Consider the following 23,292-nt stretch of genomic DNA (forward strand, 5'->3'; position numbering starts at 1 on the left):
CCCACCTTGCAGAGGCAACTAGCTCGCCAGAGAATCAAGTTTCACTTTAACCCCCCCGCTGCCCCACACTTCGGGGGTGTGTGGGAAAGAGAAGTGCGTTCGGTCAAATCTGCACTTTATACCTGTGTAGGGTCTCAACCCATCCCCGAAGAGGTGCTCCTTACCGTACTCCTGGAGGTTGAGGCCATCCTCAATGCCAAACCACTGGGTTACGTGTCTGCTGACATTGCAGATATCGATCCGGTAACTCCAAACAGCCTCCTCATGGGGCGGCCTGATGGATCACTTCCCCAAGTGGTCTACCCCGAGTCAGAGATCCTGAGTCGTCGGAGATGGCGGCACTCGCAGATCCTGGCGGACCACTTCTGGTCCCGATTCATCAGAGACTACCTCCCCAGCATGCAGACCAGACGGAAATGGCACTCCTCTTCTCCCGAGCTCCTGGATAATGCTGTGGTCATGATGGTTGATCCTCAGCTTCCCCGGGCCTCGTGGCTCATTGGCCGTGTGACCCAGGTTTATCGCAGCGATGACGGCTACATCAGGTCCGCTGATGTACTCATCAATGGACACACCTACACCCGACCGGTGGCCCGGTTGGTGATGTTGCCAGCCCTTCCACCTGGGGAGGACGATACTTCGCCAACCACTGACTCTACAGTTCCTGACTGATTGTCCCTTTATAGTTAACAAACGTGCTTTGCACGTTTGGGGGCGGCTGTACAAAAGGCCGGGACTCTTATTGTAGGATTTCTTGATGTTGCGTATTGTTTCCTGTTTCATCAGCCTATATTAGAAACGAAGCGGTCTTTTCGTTGGGCACGCTCAGAGTTCAATTCTGAATCTTTCCTTTAAGTGAAGTTCATTTTAGTTATTTAGTTAATGGTGGTGGCATTTCTTCACAGTCAATGATGAGAAGTAAGTCATGCTGTTTCGTGGGTATCTGTTTCGTTTACTTAAATCGCCTGTAAATCCGTATGTATGCTAAGCTAGTTAGCATATTGTTCGGATGTATTGTGTAGTCTATGTTTCCCTAACGTGCCTACAATGTTCTAAGTCCAATGTCTATATATTTCTGAGTGGCCTGTTATTAGTGTATTATCTCGTACAGCACTATCTGCCTCGATGCTGTATGAGAATACTTCGAGTGAAGTTTTCATTTGTCCTCGCGAGATAGACGTTGCATTTGCACTACCTATTTTGGCCTCTAGATGGCTCCTGAGACTGTAAAATGCCTGTTTCGTGACTGAGCTGTATTTATTACTATTAGAAATCGCCAGTGATTTATGTTTATATTGGTAGTGTAATACAGGCACTTCACTGTTGACGTAATTACAGATCGTTATTTGTATTATATAGTGCCTTATTTCTTATTTCTATTTCTTGTTTCCTTTACCCTCTCAGACTGTGTGTGTGTGAAATGTCAACTCATCTCGCTTTACTGTGAATGTGAATTCACAACGTCAGTCTATGGGTATAAAGCTGTGGATATGAATCAGTGTGGATGTTAATGCTACCGGTTTCAATATTGAGTCAGAATACAATTAATTAACCAAGCCCATCGTCTCCTCATCATTCCTCTACCTGGCATTCTGACCGATGCCCCATGTTGGATGACGCCTAACACCTAAACGAATTAGCTATCATTATATCTCCCCAACAACACCTCTCTTAGAGCATCTTCATTGGCTTCCGATAAATCTTCGCATCCAGTACAAACTTCTAGGACTTACTTATAAAGCACTCTCTGCCTTGGCTCTCATATATCTGGCTAACATTTTGCACCGCTATGTTCCCACTCGCCGGCTTCGGTCATCTGACTCTGGTCTCCTAGTTGTTCCCAGATTTAAGCTGAGCTCTATGGGTGGTCGATCTTTTAGAGTGGCGGCCCTGACCCTCTGGAACTCTCTTCCCCTCTCTCTCCAGCTCTTACCTTCTCTCCACATTCAAGGCTTAATTAAAAACCCATCTGTTTACTCAAAAATTTCTCACAACTTCTTCAACTTAGGTCTGTTCTATGTGATTTCTGTTTTTGTTCATTTTTTTTGTTTTGTTCTTGTCTTTGTTTTTTGTATTTCTCTGTAAAGCATCCTTGGGTACTTTAAAATACACTATATAAGTGGAAATTATTATTATTATCATAGGAGGTACATCGATAATCATAATAATGTAAATCATGAGCGACAGGTGCCTTATAATCTGGGGAGGAGGATCTCTGCCATCGTGGTTGGGCATGATGGGAAGTGGAGTTCCCGGAGATGGAGGCCGTGACACAAAACACTGGACAAAAATATTCAGACAGGTTTTCAGGTACTGAATGATACACACATCCTCACCTTTCTCTCAGTCTTTTTTTCCTCTCCTCCCACTGATTTGTGGTGATGCTGTTCCAACGTCAAAATGCATTCATCCACCTCCTGGGTGAGATCACTTTGGGTAGTCTGTCTGTAGGTTCTCTTACGTTTTTCTATTAGAATTCTCTGTATTTGGAACCAGTATTGCATCAGGAACAGCTGTACGATGTTTTCACAACGGACCACAATACAGCATATTTTTAAATGAAGCACCCCTTCTATGGCACATTAGATACACATGTCTGACTTACATACATAAGTCAAAATGTTAAGTTTATTTCATTCCTTAAAAATTTTCGTGTCACTGAACTAGTCTAAAAACATGAATTGAAAGGATAAAACCTTAAAAGATCTAGTTGAAACTACAAAATCTGACTCAAGGATGTTACCATGACTTATTGCTTAAATGATTTTTTACAGTGTACAATATGGCTAGATCAGTCTGAAGCTGTTGTATTTTGAATTGTATATGGAGATGGGCGTAATTTACATCGTGCATATACATATACCAGTGTGTGAAGGGGGGTGACCCATAACCCATAACCATAATCCTAAAGATTAAAGGATGGACTCCAAGGAGCCAATATGGGAGGTCCTATTTTTTTCTAAAAAGGTAGCATCAGACTTTAAGACAGTGGTAAACCCAATAGGTTGTATAATAGTAAATTCCCCTAATGGATGGTACAGGACCTTCATGTCCACAACTAAATAAAAAAACCCAACAGCACTCCCCATTTGAAACATATTGTCTTGTCTGTTTGTTTGTTTAGGATCTCTGAAAAAGAAATGTTTTCACTATCTGATATCTGCAATTAGATATCCATTCATATTGCATATTTATCAGTGATGGCAAACAAGCCCTGTCTGTGTTAAGTTTGTAAGGTTGTATATATTAGATGATGTCTGTAACATAACTGCAGAAAACCTAGGGTTACTTAGAATAAACTTAGGATACTCTACTTGGGATACTTCCCTTGAAATGCATGCAATGGCCAGGTTTCTACATACATCAAAATGTAGTTAATTTTATTTTTACTTATTTATTTATTTCCCTGATGTATTAACTGGCTGCATTAACTGACATTTCCAGTTACCTCATGATCACTTAAGTATCTGCCACCATTTTTTAGACATAGACATGTCTTTTTTTAGACATAGACTTTGGTCACTATGGGTAGAGACACATTTGTAGTTTTCTTGAAACATTCTAGTACAACAGGTCCTACTGGACTCCTATAAAGCTAACAGAGTACATACACTATGTAAAATACCTTCAAAATAAAGCTAAGCTGATTAACTAAACTGTTTGGAATATGAATGGAAATCAAAAGAATTAAAAAGGTATTGATCACCATTATATTTAATTTTTTTTTTGCATTTTAACAAACAAAATGGTATTAGAAATAGAATTCATATGTTTTAATTTAACAGATAATAAAAAATGAATGCAGTTTTATGTTTTATAAGCTTGGTGAAATCATATGTGTTCTCCAAACTGAATATAGAAATAATACTCTATTTATTGCTTACACAAAAATGTTCAAGATTGTAAAGATCACCTGATAGGCAATGTCCTACAGGTCATGTAACGCTTTCTAAACCAGGTGCCTCTCTGAGGCCTGAGGCCAGACACCAGCACTTCCTCTGGACTGTCAGTAGTAATAAATTCCAAATGCAGCAGCCACACAGAATAAACTGTCCTGCAGAAAAAGGACAATATGACTATGGTTGAATACAAAGGAAGCAAAGGGGAAGATGTAGAGATTATAGTTGTATGATATTCATGTGATTTTTGTATTCTCATTCAGCAGTATTTTTAAAACTTACATTCGTGTATATGTCCTTGGCATAACTGTCTGTGTCTGCATCCCAAAAACAGCGAGCTGCCATCCTACAAGGAAGGTAGTGATTATTTCTGTTTCACAGGGGGGAAATATATATTGGAAATAAATAATACTATTGTGAAATCAAACCATACAGTATATTTCAAGACTATAAGAATGTATTCAGTTGTCACAAATATGAATCAGTACAACAAGTTTTTTTCCTAAATGTTATTGGGACATTTATTGTGTATGGCAGCATTCGGTGCACACCAGTACACTTACTTCAATCCCTCTCCACGTTGTTCTCCAATAACCACCTGCACAACCAGCTTGTACCTGTTAAAGCCAAGCTCTGAAAAGAAGAAACTACTTAGAAATAACTACACTCTGGCTCAATTAACTACAGTTAGATTTATATTCAATCTGAACATGTTTGGGATGAACGGTAAGAATCGTTACTAGCATTTGATCCGCCTTACCTTTCAGTCGATTTTTAATACTGTCTGCCAGCGAGAGAGACAACGAAGGAACTTCCTCTGGGATATACTCTACACCAGACAGCATCTCTCTTTGGACCTCTCGAATACATTTTTCCACTACTCCCACCCTGAACCTGAAACAACGATAAGAAGCAGCTTAGCTAGATGGTAATATTCTAATACATTTGATCCGTTTTTAAAGCTTAGTGCAGATGTAAAGTTCAACTTTCGCAGATTTTCGGAATCTAGGCCAATTGTTATTTCAGCCCTGAACGTTGAAAATTCATTCCATTATGGCGAACTTTACAAAACAGCAGCAGCTCCAGAATTTCGTTCAGTTAGCTAATGTTTACATCGGACCTGAAATAATGTTTTGACGTTAAGGTTAATTTAACCTAAACCTAAGTCTTAAAAACCTAGTCTTAGCTAAGCTAGCTAAAGTTAGCTCTTTAGTTGGCTACCCAAGTATCCAGCTCTGCTTTTGCATTCTTAGAAAAAGCATCTAACTACATATAGCTGTGCCGAATTCACTTACTTGTGCTGATAATTTGGTCTAATAAGATAAGTATTTGCTCCTACGTCTGAACCATCCATTATTAAAGAATGAAAATACATCGACGGATACTCGTTGTACACATCCTTGTTACTATAACTACCAGTTTTGTCGCGTGTATATCGTCACTAGTTAATCACCATAGACGCGTAGATATGACGCTGAATCGTCAACGTTGCCGCCAGATTGTTATATTATAATAATCTTTACTTGTACAGTATAGCATCTTTCATACATGCAACACAAAGTGATTTACAGAATAAATAAAACAAAACGTTAAAAGGAAGCAATAATAAAAAATAAACTTTAAAATAAATTAATGATAAAAAAGGGAAACGAATATAATAAAATAAATTAATAAAATGACAAACTCTAATTCAAAATAATTAGAACAGACATTGAATAATAAAATGATTGAAATAAAATGGTGTGATAAAGTTATCAAATACCATTAGAGTTTCTTAACTAAATGCAGATCTAAACAGGAAGGTTTTGAGATTCTTCTTGAAGCTGTGTAGGGACGAAATGTCTCTGAACTAGAGCTTTGGGCCATAGTGGCTGAAACCCTCACCAATCTTTAATCTGCTTTTAGGAATAATTTAGTTCCGGGCAACTGTAAAGTGGATTTTCTTTACATTTAGACATTATAACTAGCTGATCTGGTAAATTGCTAACGTCACAGACAACACTAGTTTAGCTAGTTTGTTAGGTCCACTAGGTATGAAAACAGAGACTATGAGACATTAACTGAACTGTTCACAATCGAGACTGTTAAAATGTATGAAAATATGTCCTCAGGTTACATGACTTGTAAATACTGTTATTCTTTTAATGACACCAGAAGGCGCAAGAGAGCGCTAAAACGATAAAACCTTTGTATGCACATATTGTAATCTTGTCATAATGGACTTCCCGTAGTCTGACACTCTTAGGCTGTGTTCGAAATAGTCTACTACATACTACTGGCGTACTGATCGAGCCCCAAATCAGTATGTCGTATGCAGTATGTGACCAAAATGAAAATTTCCAGTACGCAAAACATACCCGGATGATCTACTACTTCCACAAAATATTCCAGTACGCGAACAGAGCTATCTTTGTGGTGTACTGCATCCCATCATGCAACGTTACGTTCACGTGACCCCGTAGTGTGCTTTGCTTTTGTTGCATACTGGAAACTGTACTGCATACTACTACGAGGACCAGTATGCAGTATCCAGTATATACGGAGTCCAGTATGCAGTATCCAGTATGTAGTAGTCTATTTCGAACACAGCCTTAGTCTTATGCACGAGATTTCGTATGTATCGGTCAGTTGTTGTCTGCGCACAACCCAGTTGGCGGATGGTCATGTTTTAATATCTGTCGAAATAAATCTGCAAAATGTTGAGAAGTCGTAAAGCATCGTTCAGAGACATTCATCTATATTATCGTTTTTCTCCAAACCGATTTTGTTGGCTGTCTGGTTCTAGCCTTTGGCAAACTTGTCAAAGAGATAAAATTGAAGTGCCAGTGGAAATTAGCTATCTTTTTTTAAAATTGAGAGCTTTTCTTTTGTCGAGTCATCTGTGTTCTGCAGCGAACGCTAGGTTTTTACTATGTTTTTGACATTTGGGGTCAGGATTAAGATGGAGCTAAACCTCCTGTCTTCAGTTTCCTGTGTCATATTGTACTGATTTGATAGCTAGTCAATTTTACACTTAGCTTATTTATTTATTGCCGGTGTTGAACTTTCGTAATGTTTAGGATTGCCATGCATTGGACATTACACAATGATATACTTAAACCTGCTTATGTATTTGTCTATCTATTTATTTATCTATTTTTACTTATTGTTGTTGTTTTCTTCCGCTTTACCCAGTGGCAGTATTGTCATAATGCTGTAATATACTGTAATGTACTACTTCATCTCAATTTATAGTAATTTACACATATTCCATACTGTGTATACAACCTTTTTGTACTTTACGTTTACCGTTTTACCATATATCGTCTAAAGATTATACTTCTGCATCAACTGCATTTCAAATCTGATTATTATTAAGGTGTATCTTATTTCACTTTTTAATTGTCTGTGTGTCTATCCTTCGATTTCTATAATTAGGAGATTTGTCAGTGCTCTATTTTTGTCAACAGTGGTCAATTATTTGTACTTAAAGACACACTGAAATATATCGTTACACATAAAGATCAAGAGCTGTGGTCCCGCATGGAACACAAGCAAAGTTAAAATGACAAGGTGGAAAAAGCCACATCCTCAATGAAAAAACTTGCTACATTTATAATGTACATTACTGTCAGGAATGTCAGTCACACCCATGACCGCCAGAGGGCGCCCTCGCCAGAGTATTGATCTGCACACCTGTCTCTAATTTGCAACTCACCACACCCTACTTAAGGACTTTGTTCACAAGCCACCAGTGTGAAGTATTGCCTCCCCGAGTGTCTGTTTTTGATCCCTGCTCTGGCCTTTTGATATCCTCCTGTTTCGCCTTGCCCTTTCTGAAGACTGTTTTGGTTTTTGAATATTCACTGCCTGGTTTTTGATAGTGATGGGCAAATGAAGCCTCATGAAGCAATGAAGCTTTCCAACCCTTTGCTTTGCAAAAAGGTTCATTATTCAAGGCTTCATTCATCACACACTAGTGACATCTGCTGGTGAAACTGTAACAGCCTTGTCATTCAGTTGGATCATACATTCAAAAATTTGTAAATGCAATATTGTCACAGTTTCCATCAAACTCATGTTTAGTAACAGGAGAATCAATTAAATCATACTTAATTGTCATGTTTTAATTATTAACATGATATGTAGCCAATCTAATCCTTGACCATCAGTGGTTTTGTTGGGTTTTCTTGTATGTCATGGACTTATTTGACAATGAAGATATGTTGTACTTTACTATATTGGGAATTGAGTGTTTGTTGAGCCAGACTGAATATTTTGAGTTAGAAACTGAGTTAAAAAAACAGAATATGTTTAAAATAATCGCTTCTTGGGGGTTCTAGATCTGGTTTTTAACATTACAAATAAGGTTTGCCTTTTCCAATGGTTTTTAGTCTGTTTTTGATGTGTGAATCTGATGTACATCGTGATCAAACAAAAAGAATTTAGAACGTTCCAGATTTTAAATTTAAATTTAACCACCTACTACAACCCACGAAGCAACAGGGATCATAGCGCTTTTATTTTGAAAAACGATACGCAAAATGAAGCAATGAACTGGCCGATGTAATGCGAGGCCTCGTTTGTTGCTGATCACGTGATTTTGCTCAACATGACACAAGCTCCGAAGCGGGGCTTCATCGGACACGCCCCCTTTTTACTCGGTACACACGTCGAAGCCTTGCTTCAGATGTCCCATCACTAGTTTTTGACCCTCCCTTTTTGCCTCACCCTTTTGTGCTGCTGCCTTCCTTCTTTACGGGGTTGCCCCTTTTGGGACCACTGCTCATTGTTTCTTTATATTAAAATCAAATTATATTACACCTGCTTATGGATCCATCTCTACCCTCGGGTTCACCACCATTAAAGAATACTTTGCCGTCACTGGATCCAGCAGGACTGTCAGTGCTCCAAACTGCAGTACTGAACCAGGGATGCATGCTAGGAGGACATGAACAACTACTCACCAACTAATGTCCGCAGTCGATGACTTGTCTTGTACATTGCAAGGTCTCACCCTGTCTCCGGCCCAGCCAGCCATACCTCAGCTTTCACCACCACCTGTGGTGGATCAGGAGTAATCACCTGACATCGGGAGAACTGATCAAGTGGAGTGAATATTGCTATGAGCATTGCCTACACACAGCAGTCAGAACGACTAATATAGAAAGCCCTATCATCCAAGACACTATTTGCCTCCCTCCCGAGTATACTGACTACACTGACGGTTTTTGCAAAGTAAACGCTGCGAAACTGCCCCCTCATCGTTCCTCTGACTGTGTGATTGAGTTGCTGAGCAAGAGCACATAGTGATATGAGTTTATATACAGGTGATTTATATACAGGTGATAGACATGCAAATATATATAAACATAAATGTGAAACCCCACTGTCTTCAGGGTTGGTGGCTGTTTGATTTGACATTTGGTGTAGTGGTTATATTTTTGTTTTGGTTTTTCAGCCTTAGCCAACCTGAAGACAGTTTCTCTGCATCTTTGTGAGTCAGAAGAGAACAAAGTTTTGCTATGTTCTGGAGGTGGTGAAATTAGTTTTTGCTGAGATATTTTATGTGAGTATTAAAAGTCAACTGTGGATCAAACTGAACCCCTATATTAGTGAGGAGGAACCCCTATATAGTGAGGAGGAGAGAGTGATAATCTGACCATCAAAAGTCAGGCATGAAAATGGGTCAGGGGTTAAAAAGGTGAGAAGACCGGGGGGCGGGGCATGTGACGTCATTGGGATACGGCGACGGGGCGTTGACATGTGGGGGGGCGTTGACATGTGACGTCATGGGGATACGGCGACAGGGGAGTGGCTGCTGGTGTACGGGGGTACAGCGACAGGTGATGCCAAATATTACGGAGCCCGTAAGGTGACATCATGTAAAAAATATAATAACGCGTGGCCACGACTTAAGCCTGGTTTATACTTTCGCGAGCGACCGTAGCGCGCGGCTCCGCCCACCTCTCGCGACCCTGCGCGAGCGGTGTAGGCGTTTATACTTTCGCGAACGTCGCGAGCGTCGCTGCAGTGTTCTCCGAAACGATAGGTGGCGATAGGAGAATAAAAAACCCCTGCAAAACCGGTGAAAGAACATTTTTACCTGACCAGAGACTTTGGCTGTGTTCGAAATAGACTACTACATACTGGACACTGCATACTGGACTCAGTGTATACTGGATACTGCATACTGGTCCTCGTAGTAGTATGCAGTACAGTTTCCAGTATGCGACAAAAGCAAAGCACACTACGGGGTCACGTGAACGTAGCGTTGCATGATGGGATGCAGTACACCACGAAGATAGCTCTGTTCGCGTACTGGAATATTTTGCGGAAGTAGTAGGTCATCTGGGTATGTTTCGCGTACTGGAAATTTTCATTTTGGTCACATACTGCATACGACATACTGATTTGGGGCTCGATCAGTATGCCAGTAGTATGTAGTAGACTATTTCGAACACAGCCCGTATATATACACATCAGGCATCAAACGTAATTATGGCTTTGCAGTGTTGTCCGAAACGATACGTTAACAAATACGAGCCTCTTGTAATTCCAGGACGAAACATGAGAGAACGTGAAGACGTTAAGATTGGGCGTTTTGAAAATAAACAACCATTAAATAATGTGATAAAAAAGCGAATTATTTCGATTCATTTCGAGTATATGTATAAATATTTAACTTAATTAAGTTTAACGTGCTGGGAAATATTGAAATGGACCTTTAAAGTGACGTACAAGTGCTTTAATTCCACCTTGTATAGGTGTATGAACCCGGCAAACATGACTTTGTCCATGCGCTGAAGCGAGAGGTGCACGACCTCGCGCCCCTCGCGCACGGGCGGAGCCACAGCGATTAGTCATTTTCGCCGCTCGCGGCGCGTCAAGTATAAACCAGGCTTTACTGCGTGCGAACGAGATAATTAACGCGTGCGAACAAGATAATTAAGTATTACTTTATATAAAGCCAGGTTTACCTTCCTTGGGCAGTCAGTTCGCGAACATCCCTGGCATCTGCTTGCTTTGCTGTGAAAAAATAAACTTTGTTGCCGCGTGTGAAAGGCGACATTAGTATCTCGTTTCCACGCATTATTATTTTTTTACATGATGTCACCTTACGGGCTCCGTAAAATATTGTAGCGTCGGCCCAATGGGGGACGGCACTACTTTCCCATGAGCCCCTGCGGCTCCGGTTTTGGTTCATGTTATATGTAATGCTATGATGTGTGTTATTGATTATGTATCTGATTATGTGTGTGTTATGTAGTTTAAGCCACCCTGTATTAGTTTATGTAGTTGTGCATTGTCTGAATCAACCTGCCATGTGTGTGTGATGTTACTGTGCTAATGACCTGCCCTCATGTTTCATGTCTTATTTGAGTTTGTTCCACGTGATCATTCCCCAACAGTCTGATTGCGATTGATAGGTATTTGAATAAAACCAGCCTGTTTTGTCAAATGGATCGGTTTACTGTCTCTCCTTCCTGTACCACGCCACAATATAGGGAAATCCATAAAAAAACATTTTTTTGACTGTCTTGTCTTCAATGTATGGAGCCAGATCATAAACGCGAGAAGCCGCTTTCGCCATTCCAGATGGCTCAGTCAAAACCATTACATCTTAATAAACCAATAAATACAACAGCGGCGAAAATGAGTGTAAAAATACCAGGGTTCACGTGTTTTAATTTTCTAACATGGGCTAAAGCACAGGGTAGACTCAAACGACAAGAGTTTACAACTTCATCTTCAACCTTTTCAGCCCTGGCGCGAATGTTATCACACGTCCCTATATTCAACAGTTACAACTACAGACACATTAGAAAAAAAATCTTGTTTCTTATTTTATGTCACCGTTAACTACACGGGGTTGACGCGAACTTAATAGGCCCATCTATCTACCTATTTATCACAAGAGCTTGAGGCTCTGACAGTATTCAACGCTGTAGCGAACGGCAGTAACTTTGTTTTACCGCAAAATATGAAAACGATTGATACCATTAATAACCCAATTAAATCCACTGGTAAATGTACGATCTGGTAAATGTAGTGGTAAATGTACGATCTGGTAAATGTAGTGGTAAATGTATGATGTGGTAAATGTAGTGGTAAATGTACGATCTGGTAAATGTAGTGGTAAATGTACGATCTGGTAAATGTAGTGGTAAATGTTCGCTCTTCTGCCTTGTCCCCGGTGTAGCACTAGGTCCTGCTTCTCGTCCCGCTTAGCAGTAAATGAATAACATGAATGAAGAACGTTCGTATGATTGAAACGCTATTTGGCCTCTATGAAGGTTCGGGGCGGAAACTGCTGGCCACGGTGTCATTGAAATTGCCGATTTCGGAAGTGCTCTGTTTGCTTATTAAGTCAATATGATAATTAAAATATATACATATAATCTCCCGACCCCCCCAACAAAAAACTCATCGGATCTACACGATTCACGTAGGTCACCCTTTTCAACTTCAAAACGGCGAATTTCGCCGAAAGGTGACAGATTTTCATGCCTGAAAAGTAAACTGGGGTATGGAGGAGGAACGAACTTGATGAGGGGTACCAATAAGCAGTGGCGGAGCTAGACTTCTATCCTTGGGGTGCCAACAGGACTGAGTGCCCCGAACCCACGACGATGGGCGGATCCGACGCGCTCAGTCCTGCGTCTGGAAGGTGACCGCCCTTGGTGAGGCGTCCGCCACGGACCGCCTAGAACACCCTCCCTGGGAACACAGGGGAAAAGACGTTAGACAACGACACGGTCACAAACACACAAACAGGCACGCTCACACACAGACACAAACGGGAAGAGGGGGTTTGGTACACATACGGGCAGACTTACAATTACAGGCACACACACACACAACAGGCGCCAAGCTATGCGCCAGGAGTAGGGCGATAAGGGGTGAGAGATCAGGAGCTGCAGGTGCTGCAGTGAACGGTCCTCCTCCAGCCTTTGCTGCAAATCCTGCGCCCGGTGCAGGGCGGCTGGCGGACGCGCCGGGTGCAGCGAGGCTGGCGGACGCGCCAGGTGCAGCGAGGCTGGCGGATGCGCCGGGTGCAGCGCGACTGGCGGACGCGCCGGGTGCAGCGCGACTGGCGGACGCGACGGGTGCAGCGCAACTGGCAGACGCGCCGGGTGCAGTGCGACTGGCGGACGCGCCGGGTGCAGCGCGACTGGCGGACTCTCCCCCCAGCTGGCTGTATGGCAAGCCCACCTCGCTCCACGACCGTCCTCTGGAGTTGACCGAGGGCTCGTCCACCTCCATCTCCTCCACCTCGCTGCCCCGGCTCCAACTCATGGGCTGCTCTGGGCTGCCACCCCGAGAGCAGTCCATCCTCTCTCCTCCGGAGCGATCAGAGGACGCACTCCACCTCCCCTTCACAGTCCCAACAGAACACTCAGAGGGGGCTGAGCGGACTGCCCTCCTCCTCTGAGTAAAGTTCATTGTCCGTGCACTCGGAAACGCCCGAGCGCACGGACAGAGGACGATCTTCCTCCTCAAGCCCTTCCTCCTCCTCATGTAGTCCGAGGGGTATGCGGAGCGCTCCGACGGCGGGTAGTCTTCGTCTTCGTCCTCCTCCCCCTCCTCTACGATGGAAGAGGGACCTACGGGCGGAGGGAGGTAGTCCTCTTCCTCGGACTCCTCCTCCTCTGCCCCGTAGTCAATTGTGGATGCGTCGTCCAGCGACGGAGGGTAGGCCTCCTCCCCTTCCCCACCGTAGTTAACGGTGGAGGCATCGCATAGCGACGGAGGGTATGCCTCCTCTTCGTCCTGCTCCTCCTCGGAGTCCCCCTCCCCAAACTCGTTCTCCGGGGTGGACTCGATAGCACCGTAGACGCAGGAGTCCACCCTCAGAGGCGAGAGGGCGCGTGCTGGAGGGGGGCGTCGCTGGCGCTCACGCCAAATCCGCACCGCACCCTCACGGAGCTCCTCTGCCAACTCAGGGTCCTGCGTCCCCCGTGCCGCGGCCAGCTGGAACGCGCAGACGGGATCCTGCTCCAGCTGTTCCTGCGTGGGCAAAGCCTCCTGGCACGAGGAAGAGCCCACTTCTCGACCAGGGGGGTCTTCCTCCTGCTCGAGGATGCCCAGGGGTGATAGCTCCCGAGAAGGAGAGGGGTGCCTCTCTACCCACACCCGTGCAGCTGTCCGGCGGTATTCTTCTGCCAGCTCGGGTATGGAGGTCTCCCGAGCCGCGCACAGCAGGTACGAACACTCGGGGTCCAGCATCAGCTGCGCCAGAGTCGGCGGGGCTTTGCGGCGCTGAGGAGATGGAAAAGAGCTTTGACTTATAGCCTGGCATTTTTCTCGTGTCTCTGATGGCTCGTCGTTCTGTGATGCGCGGGCAGGGTGAAGGACGAGACATAGAATCCTTCCTTCTTGACTGACGTCACTTTTATTTTCAACAATGATTGCGCAATAGCGCACGGATAACAAACACACTCACACAGCAACGTGTAGACTTTAGACAACGACGAGCACAGGACACTGTGCGAACGCACATTAAATAGACAAACCACATTAGCCCCAAGTGATTACGAGACGATTCACAGGTGAGACAGATTATCACACGACATAACCATAACCTCGGAGATCCACTGATGCAGACAAAGCACGTGGACAACGTTAACACACGCCCAAAAGGGAGGGACCGGGGTCCTCAACGTGACACTAATGAGCAAGCCAAAGGCGACAGTGGCAAGGAATAGGAAGAAACCTTGGGAGGACCAAGACTCAAAAGGGAACCCATCCTCCATTGGGCGGCCCGTTAACACACAAATTACAAAAAAAAAAAAAAAAAAAAAAAAAAAAAAATTATACAGATGAATACACAAGCCACAAATAAATCACACAATCAGGCTAAGTATAAGGTAACTAGAATGAAAGTTCTGGGTGTTGATATTGTCAATGTAAATGTCTTGTGATGAACGCCAGGTTTTCATTCCATGTCGGAGCGATGATACTGGTATTGTAGGCTCCGACTGCAGTGTTACTCCCCAGGTGAACCTCGGAGAAGAAAGATATGTGATGTGTTAAATATGTAACAGATTATTCAAAGGCCAAACAGGGGTTCTTCGTTCAGGAAAGTTGCACTCTTTGGGTTCAAAGACTGCATCCCTTACATAATCTCACAACTTTTCTTTGAAAAATGCCTCTTCAGTTCAGTTATGAGACAGTAAATCACCTGATAGAACCTATCATGCCTACCACTTGGTCCTTTTGGAGGAGAAAACATGGTACTGGACACAGCTGGGGAGTGGTCAGTTGCATCTCCTGGCTCTGGATCATCATCATCATCCTGGTCAGAGGCAGATCTGTGTCCCCCCTCAATGAAGCTACATTGTAAATAAATATTTTAAAACAAAATAAATATTAATCCATAATTAAAAAAAACACATGCTCTCATTAAATCGAAATTCTGAAGATTCAATAAAATCAATTACTGAACTAAGAATGTGACTACTTCTGCAATTACTCTGACCTGGTGATGGAGAGCTGGGTTGTATTTCACACTGACTCTCCCTAGTCCCAGGGTGGAAGCTGTCAGGACTGCTGATGCCAGGGTTGATTTCTGTCTTTGCGTGATCTGTGCCTGACTTGCGTCTCTTTACAAAGAAGTCGAATATCTCCCCCTGTCTTTTCATTCTCAACTCACCCTATGCAAAAATAAGCCGTCGTGTTACTTCTGGCATATCTTACAATCCAAATATACTAAATAGGAAAGCTGCTTTCAGCATTCCCTCGATCATTGAGTGACAGTGAATCACTGTTTTTGAAAGACGACTGCTAACGTGCGTTTGTCCAATCTGTAGTCACATTTTCAAAACTCCAAACACAGTGAACACAACATCAGTTTTCAGTGGCTATACTATTAGTTCAATTCATGTTGTTATGGCACAAAATGCAGTCATTTTACATGTTTTTATAATGCTTAAATTTTCTGTACACACAAGGTTATCCAATAACAAAATTCTGGATCGTTTTGAAAAAAAAAATGAAAAACCTAAGGTTCAAAACCTTAAATATCGTATAAAATGCCAAGTTCTGCAAAAACAAAGGCAGCTGAAAAGTTATTACTGTTGTACACATTTTTTGCACATATAGATAAATAAAGTATAGTATAAAATATATATATATATATTTATAAAAAGTATAAAATAAAATGAAGTACAGTAATGTACCGGGTCAGAGAGGAGCAAATATAACAATTTGTCCTGCAATCTCAAGTGCTGGTTTGGTGCTTCACAAATGCCAGATTGGTCCCTATAACAGTGACCTCCTTCTTTCGTTTTTGAATGAACTCTACCAACAACTGGTTCCAGAAGCAGAAAGGGAACAGGTGAGAGGAAACACGAGGACATTTGTGATGGGACGATGTAGCATTTTGTCATTCTCATGTCATCACAAACTGGTTTATAGACCATCCAAGAGTGATGTCCCTTTTCCTCCCACCCTACTTGCCTTTACTCAACCCCACTAAAGAACTTTTTTCAGTCTGGAGGTGGAAGGTGTATGATCATCGGCCCCATGACCAAATGTCCCTGCTGCATGAAATGGATCCCGGCTGCAGAGACATTTCAGCTGAAGACTGTCAGAGGTGAATAAGACATACCAAGCTTTTCTTTCCCAGGTGCATGGCAAGGGCCAACATCAGATGTGATGTGGATGAAAACATGTGGACAACTGCTGAAGGCCGTTTAGATTAGACCTAACAAGACTGTTCAGTTTTGTATTCTGTTTTTCCCCTTTGTGTGGCGTTTTTTGTATATGTTTATTTTTACACATATGGGACTACGGCTAATTATGTTTACAATTACGATAATTATTTTTTGGGTTAGTCCACAATTTACAGTAATGTCCCTAATACAGTAAAATATACCCTTTACTGCAAAACTGTTACTGACTCCTTTTTTGTCTAATCTACATTCCATATAGTACCTAACAGTAAATATCACTCATTGTCAGGGGCGAGGCTAGGGTATTTTTAGTGGTGCTAGAGCACCACCGTGAGGTTGCTCAGCACCCCCTGGCTCAACACATTTTTTAAATATTATATTATGCAAAAAACTTGCTCTGCACCTGCGCAATACTTTGGTATTGTGCCTCTGTGAGCACTGGGGGCTGGGCACCCCTAAAGACCAGATCCTAAAATCGCCCCTGCTCATTGTGTAGACAGTATGTTGCCAAAAATGCACACATTTGAAAAAAAGGTCCAAATGAAGCGGATTACATTAAAAATGAACTGACTAAGAAAACAACAGATGTTACTGTAAAATGTCTGTTGTTTGCTGGGAGAGGGTAAAATATTACATGTAATACTGTTTCTGTATTGCCATCAAATGTTAGTTTTTTTTACAGTGGTTGTGCAGTGATTGACTATGTTCATCTCGAAAAGAGAATATGTGCTAGTGTTTGAAAGAATGATTGGATACTGAACCAGGTTTGCTGTGTTTTAACAAAGTTGTTTGCATTGTGAAATGCAGAGTTGTTATTTAGTTAAGAAAATGCGCTTTTGAACACGATATTAACTATTTGGCTATTTGTGTGAGGTCAATGTGTTGCTGTGTTTAGAGTTTTGACAATGTATCACAAGTATTGGGAAATGCACGTTAGCAGTCGTCAAAAACTAATTGCACTTGAGTACATCAAATCTGCCATATTTTGATTTTTCACCACAATTGAAATTTATCCTCTGCTTTTTACCCATTTGTGCAGTTAGAAGACACACACACAAGTGATTACTAGGGGGCTGTGGATGACACGTGCCCAAAGCGGTGGGCAGCCCTAGCCCAGTGCCCAGGGAGCAGTTGGGGTTAGGTGCCTTGCTCAAGGGCACCTCAGTCATGGCCTCAGGTCTGGGAATCGAACCCACAACCCTCCGGTCACAAGACCAGTTCCCTACCACCAGGCCATGACTGCCCACCATACAGGGTTGCCAACTTTTAACGTTTGCTTGGAGTGAAATTTTAACCTGGAGGAGGTGGCGAGTGTAAATTGTTGGAGGAGGGGGGGGGGGGGGTGACGAACGTTAAATGGACACAAATTAAGTGTTATATCGCGATCTGTCGATCGCCGGTGGTTGGCGCCAGAGCAAACTAGTAACTCATTGAATCATATATGTGGATCAGAGGTAAATAAACTGAGAGTTGGCAACCCTGCACCATATTTTCATTAACTCACTCATCACTGATATGGTCACACAAACTTAAGTCGGGGCAAAGAGACTACTGTAGATGTAAGTTTAATATTCAAACTTTTCAGCTAGTAGACAAGTTAGCCACAACCTTCATGCCAGCAGTGCATGAATCAGCTAATGTAGCTAACGGCATTCCAATAAAATCATTGGAGTTATCTTGATACTCATGGGTGAACTATCATATCACATTTTAACATTAGCAAAGTTAAACTACAAAAAAAATGTTCTATCTGAACATAAGTGACTTTAAACATGACTCTGACTTGAATGAAACCATAAAACTTACCTCAATCCATCAACAGGTAGGCTGCTGTTCTTCTCCTTGCCGCATTATTTTGTGAGCGTTTTACTCTCTTCTTCTCCTCCTGGGGTGGATTGCAGTTCTGTGATACATAGCACCAACTACTGCACAGGAGGGACCTAGCAGTCAATAGGTATTATTACTGATTACAAAACGCATTAGGCTCTCAACAAAATTTGCGGTGCGGTGACGTCAGTCATCTGGGGTGACACTTGTCCAATCAGAATTCAGGGGGGTCCAGTGCCACCCCGGCCCTTGCTTTGGCTCCGCCTATGCCAACAAGTAGTGCCTCAGTTTTGCCACTGTTGAGCTGAAATAAGTTGCTGCTCATCCATGTCTGTATATCCTCAAGACATATGGTAAGTTGTGACATGGTTCAGAGGAGCTTGGTGCAGTTTTAAAATAAAGTTGGGTATTGTCGGCATAGCAATGAAAGGACAACTCCTGTTTACTGATAATTTGTCCAAGGGGTAACATGTAAATGATAAAAAGAATTGGGCCAAGAACCGACCCCTGTGGAACGCCACACATGACAGGAAGTTGCCTTATAACCACCCAGTAGAACATATTCTGTCCTGTCAGCCAGGTAGGACTGGTACCACTGCAATGCAGTTCCAGAGAGTCCAATGGTGTTGTAGAGGCGATCTGGTAGGATGGAACGATCCACTGTATCAAAAGCCACTGTTAGGTCAAGAATAAGCAGGGATGGTGACCCTGCATTAGCTGACATTAGTAGATCATTTGTTACCCTAAGAAGGGCAGTTTCTGTGCTGTGTGCTGGATGGAAGCCAGACTGGAACTTCTCAAACATGCTGTTTCCGTTGAGATTGGTTCTGAAGTTGCAATGCAACTGCCTTCTCTAGGACCTTTAACAAAAAAGGAAGGTTGGAAATAGGCCTGTAGTTTGCAAGCATTTACATCAGGGGTCACCAACCTTTTTGAAGTTGGGAGCTACTTCTTGGATACCAATTATTGCGGAGGGCTACCAGAAAGAAAGTTGTTGAGCGGGGGGGGGGAGGGGGGCGAACGAAAGTTGTTGAGCGGGGAGGGAATTGGGTTCATGTGCGCGTGTCAATTGCTAAGCGGGAAGACCGCTAGCAACCGCGGACAATCGCTAATAGCAGCAAAAACATAAGCGATGCAGCGCTTTGGTGCATGGCAATATAGTGAGCTGTTTTTAAAACAAGCCCGCGGGCGACTCATAACGTTCTCGCGGGTGACATGGTGCCCGCGGGCACCACGTTGGTGACCCCTGATTTACATTTACGGCATTTGGCAGATGCCCTTATCCAGAGCGACTTACATTTTATCTCATTTTTATACAAGTGAGCAATTTAGGGTTAAGGGCCTTGCTCAGGGGCACCTCAGTAATGGCCTCAGGTCACAAGACCAGTTCCCTAACCGCCAGGCCATGACTGCCATGATATGGCCAGTCTGCAATGAGAGATTCACAAACTGATTGATGAAATGTAAAAAATGCCATGTCAGCAAATACACAGGCAACACTACACAGCAAAGCCAGAGCTAAAGATAAGGAAACACAAGAGAGTTCTATACATGAGAACTTAAACAAATAAAAATGCTCATGGGAAATGAACCAATTAAAGGGCTTGATACACACAACAGGCAGAAACTAAATGCAACATGTAAGGTTATCCAGCAAGAGCATACAGCAGACATGACACCCTAGGGTGGGAAACTTTTATGATGTGCTTAGGAATACACTAGAGTGCTTTGGTGAAGTAACAAATTTGTGTGCGTGTGTTGCTTTTCACTGACACTTTTCACCTGGTTGTTGTGACGGAGAATATCTACTCACAGTACTGAATATGCATAAATAACACAAGGTAGTAGTGTTTTTCATTTGTCACATCTGATGTTTGTGTGTAGAGTTTTGATGCAAAATATGGTTTGGGCAAGAGTTGAAAGAGTTTTGGTTGAAGTGTTAGTTTTTCCAAAAGTGTGAGATGTTTTGCGTGTTGTGTTTGTGACGCCGGGACAGAAGCAGCAGGAGGCAGAGGCTGAGAGTGACTGGCTTTATTATCCATTATAATAGAACTCAAATACTCAGGCCACTTGGCAGGACAAACACAATAAGAAGATCAAAGAAGAAAATGAATGTAACAAAATCAACGGGATGCAGCAGTCCAAAGTGCAGAGCAGCTCTTCTCAGAAGCGATGCAAGGGTGCAGGCTAAATGCGCAGCGCTAGACAGTGCTACCTGTGAGGATATATACAACCCCAACCTGATTAAGTGACAGGTGTCAGTTTTCGGGTGATTGTGATGGAAGGAGTGTCCGAATGAGAGGATGTGCTCTGTGATGTTGTGGGCATGTGTGAGAGAAGGAATGCGTGTGCGCGCCCACTTGTGGCGATCTGGCTGACCCACCGTGACAGTGGCATTGGCTGCTGGGTGTTATGTTTTGACAAAAGGATACATACTTTCATAAATTGCATCTTAGCATCTGCAAAAAGGACATCCCAAAGAACAGAACTCACCCTAACTCTGCAAACAAAACGTCAGGCTTGTAAAAGCATAAGTACTTCATTCTTGGATTTCCATTACTGTTGACACCTCCATGGAAATCCAGGCACATTTCTTTTCGTGTTTAGACCTAACTTCCTCCACTAGGCTTTTATATTTACAATTTTTTATGACTGCTAACAAGCATTTACCAGTACCGACACTTACACAGCAACACATCTATCAAATCAAACCAAAATGTATTTATATAGCACTTTTTACAACAATTGTTGTCACAAAGCAGCTTTACAAGTGTCCAAGTCCAAGCCAGTGAGCAACTTGAGTGAGCATGTGCAGTGACAGGATGACAGCGCCCCAGTTTACCATTAAACCCTTTGCCCGTGAACACCTGGATCTGTACCTTTATCTAAGGGGGCACATTAGTTATCAAACTCTAAACTAAATAAGTAAGTTTTCAACCTGGACTTAAAGATTGAGACTGTGTCAGAGTCCCGGACACATTCTGGAAGGTTATTCCATAGTTGAGGGGCCTTATAAGAAAAGGCTCTTCCCCCTGCTGTTACCTTATTAATTATTGGAACTAATAAGAGGCCAGCACCCTGTGATCTTAGTGGACGTGGGGGTTCATAATAGGAAATAAGCTCTGGAGGTAATCAGGAGCAAGCCCATGCAGTGATTTATAAGTCAGTAGAAGAACTTTTAAATCAGTACAGAATTGCAGAGCCAATTTAACTGGGAGCTTATAGGACTGGTCTGATGTGATCGAATCTAATGACATTGTTAGGTACACACATGAAATTGAACGAGCCCAGGAGACCAAATTCAGGGCCTTGTGCTTTTCAATTTTCCCATCTTGAATAACAGGAGAAACTCTTGACTGAAAGGCAAAAATCAGCAAGATTACATTTTTGTGTTTAGGTAGGACACTGGAAAAGAGAGTTGGTTTCAACTCAGTTTCAACTACTTGAATGAATAACAAAAATATACTACCTTGTTGTCGATGCCATATGAAATCTAGCATGCCCCTCTCTGCAGTCTCTGTTAGTAGCTTGGAACACAATTCTGTATATATAAGATATCAGATATAAATCTGAATTTATGTAATCACATAACATATAACAAGGGCTCCATATATGTTGCTGTAAGTGTTGATTCTTAAATGAATCACACTTTTTTATGTTTACTGACATGGATAATTAGCATATGTCTTCACAGAACATTCTCCTAAAAGTTTATGACTGTAGCTTCTCTGTGGCAGTTTCCCACTCTGTGGAATCGAAAGCGAGGTGCAGAGAATCACATCAAAAAGTAAATGAAAATGATGATCATGCTTTACTCCCACCTATGGAAGAGTTGACATGGGTGATGTAGTGGACCAGATGTCACTTGTAATTCTATTTTTTTGTTGGTCTAAATGTGTATATGTGTGTGCATTTGTGTATTTGTGGGCAAGAGTATTTAACTTATAGATTGAGGTTGCCTCCCTAAGGAGAACTCAAATTCAACTAGATGTGCATTTCCTGAAGGAAATACATAGTGCTTGAAAAGAGATGCAAGTCTCTGTGTGTATGCGTGTGTCTAGTGGGTTTGACAGAGATATGTGTATGAGAGAGATGTAAGTATGTTTGTGTGTGTGTCTGTGTAGAGCTGGTATGGGAGAGAGATGTTAGGGTGTCTGTGTGCAGTTGGTATGGGACAGAGGTGTGTGTGTGTGTGTGTGTGTGTGTGTGTGTGTGTGTGTGTGTGTGTGTGTGTGTGTGTGTGTGTGTGTGTGTGTGTGTGTGTGTGTGTGTGTGCGTGCGTGCGTGCGTGTGTGTGTGTGTGTGTGTGGAGTGAGTATGGGAAAGAGATGTACAGTATGTGTGAGAGAGATGAATGTATGTTTGCTTGTGTGTGTCTGCGTGGAGTGAGTATGGTAGAGAGATGTACAGTATGTGTGTGCGCGTGCGTGTGTGGGGGAGGGGTGGAGAGACATTCAAAAATAACTGTCACTCTCACTTTTTCTCTGAGTGGAAAAACCTTGTTTTAGTGTGATTTGCACCATCTGTACAAATGGTCGTAGTTTGGGATACATTTACCTTATCTCTGAACCGAAGAGATTTTGTGAGAGAGGACCCCTTGCCGATGATTTTGGTGTAATTGTGTGCGGTTTGACCCAAAAATGACTGATTTATGACAAGTTAAAAACACAGAAAAATCTCAACAAAGCTGATTCTGATTCTGAGAAATGTATATGGGGGCCAAATAAATGCTCATAACTCTAAAACTAATTGATCAATTGACGAGATATTTTGGCCTGCCAGAAAGGACAAGTTTCTCTGCCATGTAAAATTAAATGGCGCTTCTAGGTGAAGGTGTAAGGATTTTACAGCAGTTTATCCAGGAGATTTTTGATCATAAAGCATATCAGAGCTTGCTTTTTGATAACCTC

At 42.6% G+C, this 23,292-nt stretch overlaps 1 protein-coding gene and 1 long non-coding RNA gene across 2 annotated transcripts; both read right to left on the reverse strand.

The window, feature by feature from the left end:
- Positions 1 to 3,696: 3,696 nt before the first annotated feature.
- Positions 3,697 to 5,349, reverse strand: dynlt2b (dynein light chain Tctex-type 2B). Its single transcript, XM_077024110.1, has 5 exons — positions 5,195 to 5,349; positions 4,660 to 4,793; positions 4,463 to 4,532; positions 4,182 to 4,245; positions 3,697 to 4,054 (listed from the first exon to the last, which is right to left on the reverse strand). Exons 1-5 carry the CDS (start codon positions 5,272 to 5,274, stop codon positions 4,007 to 4,009), a joined length of 396 nt encoding a protein of 131 aa, XP_076880225.1. The 5' UTR covers positions 5,275 to 5,349; the 3' UTR covers positions 3,697 to 4,006.
- Positions 5,350 to 14,732: 9,383 nt separating this feature from the next.
- LOC143528340 (uncharacterized) lies at positions 14,733 to 18,451 on the reverse strand. Its single transcript, XR_013134434.1, has 4 exons — positions 18,362 to 18,451; positions 15,361 to 15,535; positions 15,087 to 15,214; positions 14,733 to 14,885 (listed from the first exon to the last, which is right to left on the reverse strand). It is a non-coding gene; the product is annotated as an uncharacterized LOC143528340 (long non-coding RNA).
- Between the last annotated feature and the right edge of the window lie 4,841 nt (positions 18,452 to 23,292).

This window comes from Brachyhypopomus gauderio, chromosome 12 (genome assembly GCF_052324685.1).
Source record: "Brachyhypopomus gauderio isolate BG-103 chromosome 12, BGAUD_0.2, whole genome shotgun sequence".
NCBI lineage: Eukaryota > Metazoa > Chordata > Actinopteri > Gymnotiformes > Hypopomidae > Brachyhypopomus > Brachyhypopomus gauderio.

Coding starts and splice junctions, on each gene's coding strand:
- dynlt2b (XM_077024110.1), bottom strand. CDS start 5,274: ATGTATTTTCATTCTTTAATAATGGATGGTTCAGACGTAGGAGCAAAT. Junction 4,533..4,659: donor TATTAAAAATCGACTGAAAG/GTAAGGCGGATC, acceptor TCTTCTTTTCAG/AGCTTGGCTTTAACAGGTAC. Junction 4,246..4,462: donor CAACGTGGAGAGGGATTGAA/GTAAGTGTACTG, acceptor CCTTCCTTGTAG/GATGGCAGCTCGCTGTTTTT.